The sequence below is a fragment of the Pseudopipra pipra genome, chromosome 2, assembly GCF_036250125.1.
Source record: "Pseudopipra pipra isolate bDixPip1 chromosome 2, bDixPip1.hap1, whole genome shotgun sequence".
In the NCBI taxonomy this organism is placed as follows: domain Eukaryota; kingdom Metazoa; phylum Chordata; class Aves; order Passeriformes; family Pipridae; genus Pseudopipra; species Pseudopipra pipra.
The window spans coordinates 114,388,406-114,398,077 of NC_087550.1; the positions used below are offsets into that span (position 1 = coordinate 114,388,406).

Below are 9,672 nucleotides of genomic sequence, written 5' to 3' on the forward strand. Positions count from 1 at the left end.
AAATATTTTTTGACTCTTTCAGAATGTTTTTGAAGGCTCTTGACTGCAGTTTAATAATACTTGCCTTGTCTCCTAACACACCTGATAAAGTCCCTTCCATAGGATACTCTTTATGCTGATGTCTCAGGAGAAATCTGGGGTGCCCTTTGTTTGAGGAGTCTCTGTTTAGCTTCTTTACCTCGGTGTGAGTAAGCAAAGACAGAAAGGGAAAGCCCACAAACCGTGAGCTAATAAATATAAACAGCAATCATTTAATAAACCCCATTCCTGTGGTGTTTTGCACTTGTTCCATCCACTTCCATGTGTCTCCTGATGGTGGTTTTGGAAGCCCCAGGCTGTCCTGTTTCTTGAATCTGTGAAATCCTGCTGACTGCTCACCCTTACAGGTGTTTTAGAGGAAGAGGAGACTTGTGTTTTGATGGCATCATAGTGCTAGAAATGCCAGAGGTGACGTCTGGTGACAGTATTTAGTCATGCTGTGCATCCAGGTGTATCACAGATCATCTTCACAACCTAGTGAGACATTTAACAGTCTGAATTTAAGGAAACAATCTCTTGAGTCTGCACTTTACAGGTTGTAATTAGCACATTGTCTGCAAATGAGTCTGCAACCAAAGATCAGGTGGGGATAGAAGTGCTTTTTCTTTTCTTTAGTGTTATAATTCATTTTTACCATTAATAAACACTGTGGATGCTCTGAAGCTTGTGACACAGCTTGAAGCACAATGAGAGTGGAATCATCAGTAATGATGGGTCATGTGAGCACAAAAATGTGGGCTTATTTTGCTTGGCAGATGATGAATATGTGTCTGTTTTGGGAATGTAGGAGTGTTTTGAGCAGTGTAGCATTGGTTTCAGCTGATGGGTTGCAGATCCTCAGTTCATTTTCCCACTAGAATGGGAGTAATTCTCTAATTCCATAGTGCTATACAAATATTTTTCCTGCTTCAGAGCTTTCACCTCATCTGATCCTCTTGACAGCAGAAGCTTGTTTAAAGTCCAGAATGTGAATTGCACAACTCTACCCCAGTGCACCAGTACAGTAATTTCTTATAGGGTCACCTCTTCTCCCAGATGACATCAAAATATAATTTTAACATGTTGCCAGGCTGATAACAGTGTTGCATAAACCCTGATTAGTTCAGAGAGTATCAAGTGAACATCTGTTTATCACAGACTGTTCCTTTAGCTCTTCCTTAACTGATTTCGTGGGCTTGTCCTTGACCAAGATACTACTGTAGGTCTTGCATTTCCTTTGCTGATTGTTAACTTGCCCACACATGGGAAGGAAAGAGCTTGGAAAGAAGTTACATTTTTTTGCCTCTTTCCAGCTGTGAATAAAACTTGGTTCAAAGCAAAAATCATCCTCCTCCTCCTTCCCCCAGTGAGGGTGGGGGAAAGCTGCTGCCTAATTGAGGTTCACAGAACCCTTTGTCTCTCTAACAAAGCACTTGGCTGTGTAGGTGGGCACTTTCCTGCATGTTTGTCAGGCAACAGGTAGAAAGGCAGAGCTTTATTATTAGAAATAAATATCACAGGTTTCAGCTTTGTTAATATATGTATCTCTTGGCTTCTTCCCTCAAGTGTCTGAAGAACCCACTGGTGGTTTACAATAAATAGGAGCTCTCAGTTCTGCTCCAGAGCTGTGGTGTAAATGGCTCTGTACTGCAGAAAGTACATTTAGACTTATTAGCTACAGAGAACCTTTCTGATTCAGCCCACTCATCCTACCAGGTATTGGGAACCATAAGCATTTTTTATGTCTGTGTGAAACTGGGGTCCTGGGTCCTGATGCTAAATGTGGACTAACAACTTTGTGTTTCTCCAGAGTAGCAAGAGATTAGTCCCATCTGTTCCCAGGAGCCCTGAAACATATCAGTCCTTTTGATAATGGTTTTTATAAAGTGCTCCTCTTCTGTACAAACAGGCAATTGAGCATGTGAGTGAAAAGTCTATGCCTGCTGTTCTTTCTTCCCTCCCATGAGATTCTTTCACACAGTGGATCTTTTCTTCTCATTTGCTGGAGATGCACCGTGGAACCCTGGTTTTCAGCTGTATTTATACCATTAATTAACCTTCCTTCCCACAGTTGGTTTATCTTTTAGTAGTTGCATCATGCACTGTTGACAAAATAGTTGTCTTCTGCTGTTAAACCTCCAGACTTGAATATTTGGAAGCTGTACAGCTTGCTTTGCTTCCTTACATTGATTGCAAAATTCCAAAACAAACACCCTGACAATGCCTATACAGCTGTTAGCTCCAAGACTAAAATCCTGTGGTTACTCCCAAATTCAGCTTCACTTAATGAACCAGAGGTTCTGTCTAGTGACCAGTGTTGTGTTAGGGAAAGAGGTGAGGATAAAAGGAAAGAAGACTTGAGGATGCATGAGAATCCTGCCAGCAGTGTCAAGAAGATGTATTTTCCCTGCCCTAAAGGAAATAACTCACTGCTGCTCCAGAAGTAAGGTTTTAGTCATCAGAAGTGCTGGTGTTGTCACTGCTTATAAAATATTCTTGAGAACCTGCCTTCTGCTGTTGCAGTTTTGTCTTTCATGTTATATAACAGATACTTCTGAAAAAGGCACCCCAGGACATCATCTTGCAGGTTCTCTGCTCCTCTCAAGTTCTTACTTCCCACTCAAGGAGCCACAAATCAGTTGTTATACATTTCAAGTAGTATGGTTTGTGCAGCAAAGGTATTTCTCTGCTTCTTTCCCAGACAAAACTATATAGCTTCTAAATTAGGAGTGTGATGTGGGTTTTTTTGTTGTTGTTGTGTTGGTTTTGGGTTTTTTTTAATGAAGAAAATGGCCTCAGGCAGTCGTTTCTTGTTCTTCAGAACACATTTTCTGTGGAGCAGTGTGGCTTCACCCAGCACAGGTTGAAAACAGCACAGCAGGGATATTAGAGATATTAGCTATGCATCACTGTCTCTGTTTTTTAACAAACATAACAGCAGCTAATAGCCTGTGTTTGTAATATCTAAGCTGCTGGTGTGATATTCTGGCAGAGCAGGCTCAATGTCAATGTTTTTGCCATCAGCATTTGTCATTTGACAGCACTGCAGGAGAGAATATTTGAAGGTGGTGTACTTTTCCTTCATGTGTTAGTTTATCTGCTAAGAGTGGTTCACTCAAACCTTTACACTGGATCTCTGGAGAGCATGGAAGGGAAAACTTTATAAACCAGCAAACACTGGTACAAAAATAAATTGAACTGCACTTTGAAGGTAATTATGTTGCTTAACTTGCTGTAAATTAAGACATCTGCTAAACTTTAAAGGCTGAGACGTGAAATGGAATGTGAATTTTCTGCCCATGAATGGTCTTAACTTACAAGGATGTTTCTTTTTCTATTCCTAATAGAAATACACCGTGTCAAGAATAACCTACTGCTGTCAAGGTGGTTATGTTGCCATTCTATGTGACAGGTAAGAATAAATGGAATAATGCCCCAAATCCTCACAGCTCCTGCAAAGGCAAGAGCAGCTTTCCTTGCTGGCTCTCACAGCATTCCCCCAGCCTGCAGTACTTGGTACTGTGGATCTCCAAATGTCCCAGGCATGCCTGTGGCCTCACAGGGAGCCTCTGAGTCCTTGTTTGCTTGGTCTGAGCATAGAGGTGAGTGAAAGGGCTATCCTGCTTGGTTCAGTTTGGCAGATTTTGTGATGCTTTTCCCTCACAGGAGGAAACTCGAGGCTTGGATGTACCAGAGCCCTGTTCTCCCCAAATTGCTGTGCCTGACCCTGTGGTTTGGGTCTCATTTTGTTCAGGGTGCTGTGGCAATGGAGCAGCCAAACTTCTGTTACCTGTAAATGGGTTCAGCCGTTCTGTTTAAAACTGTGGAGAGGCCACCTTGACTTTTGGGTTCAAATGTGTGTGTCTGTGTGAGGAGAGGGTGCTCAGGAGCTGATGGGCCTGAGCACTGGGGAGCCTTACAGATGCATCTGGTGGGGCAATGTCCTGTGGGGATGGAAAAGCCCTCTTTCCACATCACCTTAAGTCTGCTAAGGAAGCTGTTCTTCCTGACAAAAGCTTGCCAACAGGAAAGGGAGAGACTGCCAGAGCTGCCTGTACAGTGAAAGAGGCAGTTTGTCCCCTCAGTGGACTTTTGCCAAAGTAAGGAAGGAGCCTTAGCTGCTTCCCATTACACCTTCTGCATGGACATCCACACTGGCCCTGGAAGGGGAAGCCCTGTTCCTTAGCCCAGGGGCCACACTGTGCTCTGCATCAGGCTTTTATTTTCAGCTCCACAGCCCAGTGGTTTTAAACAGGGCTGTCATGGGGACCTGGTGGGTCACTCAGGAGGGAGCTCAAGTGTCCTGCCTCTCCAAGGGAGGTCAGGAATCTCTGCATGTGGAGACTGTGGTGGTTAGAGGAGAGAGTGCTGATGGGAGAGGTGGAAAAGAGAACAATGGCAGAGTCCTGTTCTTCAGCTGTGTCAAGATGTCCTGTCCCTTTCATTCCTTCCTCCCCTCCCTGGCATGTAATTCCTTTCCTGGTTTATTTTGGCTGGTGTTCAGCTACATATTCCTTCAAGCCCTGTAGGTCAGTGTGCCATGATACAACATTGCTTATATAAATCTTTAGTAATCCTTATGAAATTCCCTTTACTACCTTTTCTTTTAAAGAGAAGTCAGCACTGACTGCTTTTTTTTCAGGTAACACTTGAAAAGCCATTTGACATGTTGGGTATTTACAGCTTCTGACTCAGATCATGTAATCAAACTGCACTTGAAGTGCTAGAGTATTTTTTTTTTTTTGCAGTTCCTAATGACTTTGCTTTGGCTCTGCTTGGAATTAGAGTGGGTGTCCGTAGTTTGCTGTACAAGTGATGGATGTAGGTGGATTTTGCAATGATGCTAATTAAGTTTTCCCTCTCAAAAGTATTCCCACAGTCTACATCTTTCAGCTCGATGCCACTGCCCAGCAGCTCGTTTACAAGCAGCAAATCCCTTTGCAGCATAAAGGTTGGGACATTGCATTTGGGGAAATGGGAGATCTGTGGATTTTGCAGGAAGACAAGGAAGCTCCTCTTCAGTTGTACAGAGCATGTGATGGACAGTGGAAGGTACCTTGCTAATCTAACATCCTAAATGTTTTGTGTTGTCTTGAGGCCACAATGAAAATGGAGTTCATGAAAGCTGAAAGGCACTTTTCTCTATGTCCTGAGAAGGATAAAAGCCATAGATATGCACATCTCATTCTGTTTCTCACCTATGTTTAACTCAAAGGTGTCAGGAGCTTGTTATGAATACCAATGTATCCTCCAGCAAAACTGACATCTGGAACAGCAGGATCAAGCAGAGTGGTTGTCAACCATTGCACTCAGTATTTTAAACTGTTTCCTGGGTTAGATAAGAAAAAAAAATGGAACAACCAAATCCCTTCTGGTTTGCTCAGGAATGCTTTTCACACAGCCTTCCTTGTGCCTGCCTCTGAGGGATCCTTTGAAGGACAAGGCATTCTAGGAGTATTAAGGGAATTATTGTTTTTTTTTTCTCCGCTGAGAACAGGGAATAAATTTGGAGGGATGTGCTATCAGGTTCTCTGATAACAGCCTATTAAACAACTGGAAACTCATTTGTTATGCTTGTGAGTCCGCAGCTAATTATGGTCTAGTTGTGAAGTGGTTTTAAATGAAACTTTTCAATATGGTCTTTGACCTTACGTGTTCTTGTGATGCTCCTTTTCCTCACAGATTAGTAGGTGGGCATCCATTTTCTTTTCATTTGAGCCCCAAAGCTTTCCCAGCAGAACACGAGATTTCAGTCTGGGTTTCAATGCCAGTCCTGGGAAAAAGGAGCCCCAAAGAGATCACAAAAGGCTTACACTTGCTCTGTGTCACTGGACTCTTCTGAGAGCTGTTGCATTTTTCACTCTGCTGTGAAACATTAAATCGTTTAATAATCCCAGAATATCATGCAGCATTCCTTCTATTCCCAGGCTGTAACTGATGACAAAGGATTGCAGAAGATGTCAAAATATATTCAAGACAACTGGATGGTGTTTGAAGGTGAGAAATTTGGCCTGAAGGCCCAGGGAATGCAATTTTTGAAGCTAAAGAACAAGATTTAGGAACAAGACTAGAGTTGAGGTCAGTTCAGATGTTTTCTCAGTTTCATCACTGGGAAGTGAATGTAGATCATGAAGTGTGTTCAGGTTACTGTTATCACAAAATGATGTAGGGATTTAGAGCTGAATTGCAGGATTATAAGTGTTTTCCGTAGACACCTTATCACAGGGATGTGTCTCAACACCCTGTGACAGAGCTGCTGGAGTCTGTCTTCCTGCTGTCATGTCAAGTACTGTTGTTTGTCCTGTCTCTTGCCTGGGTGTGACACTTTTATCAGAGGTACAGTGGAGCCAGTTAGAATGGAATAACCATGGGAGGAGCAGCTTTACTGTAAAAATGGGCCATTCAGATCCACCTTGGCAAGGCAGAGTATGTGGAGCCTGCTGTGGCTAGAAGGTGTGACCCTGGATGATATCACAGATGACATTGATTAATACCAGGGATGGCTCATTTTGTTCTTAATTTCTGCCCAACTTCCAGTCTCTGGCAGAAAAAAAAAATAATGCCCCATTTACTAGTTCAGAAGCATCCAATGTTTCCAGGATTTTTTTGTGTTTAAAGAACACCCAGCTTTATTTAGAAGCTGAAATAATGGCAGTGGTGGTGCAGGGTAGAGAAAGGTTGTGGTATATACTAAAGTCTCAATTATGTATTGAGACTTTATTAATTGAAATTTCTCTCCTGTACTTCGCTGGGAGACTGGGAACCTTCCTTAAAGAAAGTGTTACAGTTCCCCCCAGTCTTTTGATCTGTTCACAGTGGCCATATGTAAAGATGGAAGAGTTGCAGGAATGTGCAGTCTGGTGTAAAGTCTCCTTAATATCTAGTGTTGATTTAGCATGTAGCTGTCATTAAGTTGGTCATTAAGTGGTAATTAAGTTGGTACAGTCTTTGAAATCTAAGTCAGGTACTCCTCTAGAAGGGAGGTGTTTGCATGTAGATGTTGCAGGCTTAATAGTTCACAGCCAGGCAGATAATTAGGAGTATGAGGTCTGAGTGAAAATGAGCACGGAGAAGGAAAAAGAGCAGGCAGGGGAAGAGGTTCTGAGCATAATTAGCCCGTGGAACAAATGACTCTGATAGGAGGTACCCGGCTGCGTCTGCAGCTGGGAGAGGGAGGACGGCTCAGATGACAGGGTTCATTATTGTTAATTAGTAAGGGGAGGCTCACTTGATGAGCACTTATTCCAGTGCATAATTAGTGATTCAAAGGTAGTTACATCTCCTAAAAAAAGTGATCATTACATTGTTTAAATCCAGTCTTACATTGCTTAAATCCAGTCTTAATGCCTGCATATTGTCCTTATTTAACCTGCCTGAGGATTCTGTAGGATTTAAGACACATCAGTCAGTCTGGAAGTATCACAGAATCACAGAATGGTTTGGGTTGGAAGGGACCTTAAAGATCATCCCATTCCAACCCCCTGCCATGGGCAGGGACACCTTCCACTATCCCAGGTTCCTCCAAGCCCTGTCCAACCTGGCCTTGGACACTCCCAGGGATGGGGCAGCCACAGCTTCTCTGGGCAACCTGTTCCGGTGTCTCACCACCCTCACAGGGAGGAATTTCTTCCCAACATCTAATCTAAATCTTCAGCTTAAGGCCATTCCCCCTTGTCCTATTACTACATGCTCTTGTGGAAAGTCCTTCTCCAACATTCCTGTAAGGCCCCTATAGGTACTGGAAAGCTGATAAAGTGGATAGGACCACAGTAAATGAGTTGAAATGCCACTATCCATAGTTACAGTACAGGAAGTAATTGATGAGACTGCTAAGGGAATTAACACTTGTGTTCTTGCTTTGCCCAATTGCAGGTTTTGTTGGTGCAGGAAGCTACTACAGACACCTCTACAAGGCTTCATTTGATAACATGGATGAATATCTACAGAGGAAGGAGGAAAGGTTACAGCAGCAGAAAAAGAAAAGGCAGAATCTACAATGTGGTTCCAATGGACAGACAAAAAAAAAGATGAAGGCTGAAGAGTCGTCGCTATGACTGTTGTTAACTTGTACCTTTTGCCTTGATGAAAGGTGGTGATCCAACTGCAGACTGTTTTTATATGTAAAATGTATTCTGGAAGAAGACTGGTTTAAACTTTTATTCAGGTTTTCAGGTAGGCTGATGTGACAACATCCTGCTTGCAGCACATAATGCATTTACAATATGCCTAAGCTTTAGCAGCACACAGTGTTAGTGGTTCAGTCCTGGGAATCTCTGATGCATGATATATGAATATTGGAGATGGTATTTTCCTTAAAACAGGATCTTCTTTTTGCCTACTGTGTTCAGGCTTTCTTCTTCAGGTGGAAACACACCTGATGTGATTTTCTTTTGGTTTGGTTTTGGGTTTTTTTAAACTTTCTAAAAGTTTTCTTAGTTAATGTATCTAACTTAGTGTACCTGGCTATGGGAAAGGGAATGTAGCAAAATTCTTGCTGTATATGAGAAGTTTTAGCTGAGAATTTCCCTTTGTCTTCCCTTCAGTCTATATGGTTGGGATTCTACCTAGTTTCTAATCCATAGCTTCTTACTTGTGAAATATTTCTATAGGAAGAAGTGCAAAAGTTGATTTTATATCTACAAAGTAAAAGTAAAATGTGTCAGTCAACTTTTGTGTTATTGGAAGACCCTTCTATTGCAATATGATCCTGCTGTGTCTGTGAAAATCATTTGAGAGGCCTGTGAGCAAAACCTGGAGTGCATCCTGCTTTCTTCAGCAAGAACTCTTCCATGTTGCAATTAGCCAAGAAATACATCTTTTTGAAAAGTTATCAGCCAGAGGCTTAGGGGATCACTTGTTGCTTCATCATGGGGCAGAAGATGTGTTCATCTACCAGATGGTATCATGTCCTGTATGGAATAAAATGTACTTTACAAAACCAGGTGTAGAAATCTGTACAATCCATTAAAAGCATTCAGAATGAACCTATGAACTGTGAATAGTTCTGTAGGTCTCTTTATGTAGCTGTCCCCTCTGGAGTATCTGGACACTAAAAATTTTTGCACTCAAATTCCAGCTATACTAATGTTTGAGACATTTTGAGATGTAGCTTGTTTTAGGTTGTCAGGTGTGAAGCAGAACTTGCTGTTTATGTCTGCTCAAATCCAGTCTTGTCCTCACTGTGTGTCCCAGAGGCCACAAGTCTTCGTGCTGTTGGATGTCACATGGATTTTCATATTCCTTCTGTTTGGAAGTGCCCCTTAAAGCATGTCAGGTGCATTAGTACAGAGCCAGTCCTTCACCTCTGAGGTTTGATTTCTTTTTGTAACTCCTTTTAAGATAAGAGCATTCTGCCTTGGCAAAGGTCTCTTTGGACAGAAATTGCAGCGTCAAGAGCGGTATTGTCTGTTCTGGTTAAAAGTCACAATTCTGGCAGGAGCTGCCCTGGCAAGAGTAAAATGTGAAGTAGTTTCTATTACATGCAGTTACATAAGAATGCATGTCCATAAAGATCGTGATCTAGTGTAGCAATTCAACCCCTCTGTCCAATATCCACGTATCAGGGATCTGAAGCATCTTGTTTGGGAATCTCAAAAGCAGTTGAGTGCTCTGGATAATGCTGGTAGTTTGCCAAAATCCCATGATGATGAAAAG

General features: G+C 42.2%; 1 protein-coding gene across 1 annotated transcript in view; it reads left to right on the forward strand.

Moving 5' to 3' along the window:
* The window catches only part of WDR4 (WD repeat domain 4), a 20,669-nt gene extending 11,652 nt beyond the window's left edge, over nt 1–9,017 (forward strand). Inside the window, exons 8-11 of the mRNA XM_064646999.1 lie at nt 3,366–3,430; nt 4,887–5,070; nt 5,946–6,015; nt 7,891–9,017. Of these exons, the coding sequence (XP_064503069.1) occupies nt 3,366–3,430; nt 4,887–5,070; nt 5,946–6,015; nt 7,891–8,072 (501 nt within the window). The 3' untranslated portion in view covers nt 8,073–9,017. The remainder of the gene's footprint in view (nt 1–3,365; nt 3,431–4,886; nt 5,071–5,945; nt 6,016–7,890) is intronic.
* Nucleotides 9,018–9,672: the final 655 nt, after the last annotated feature.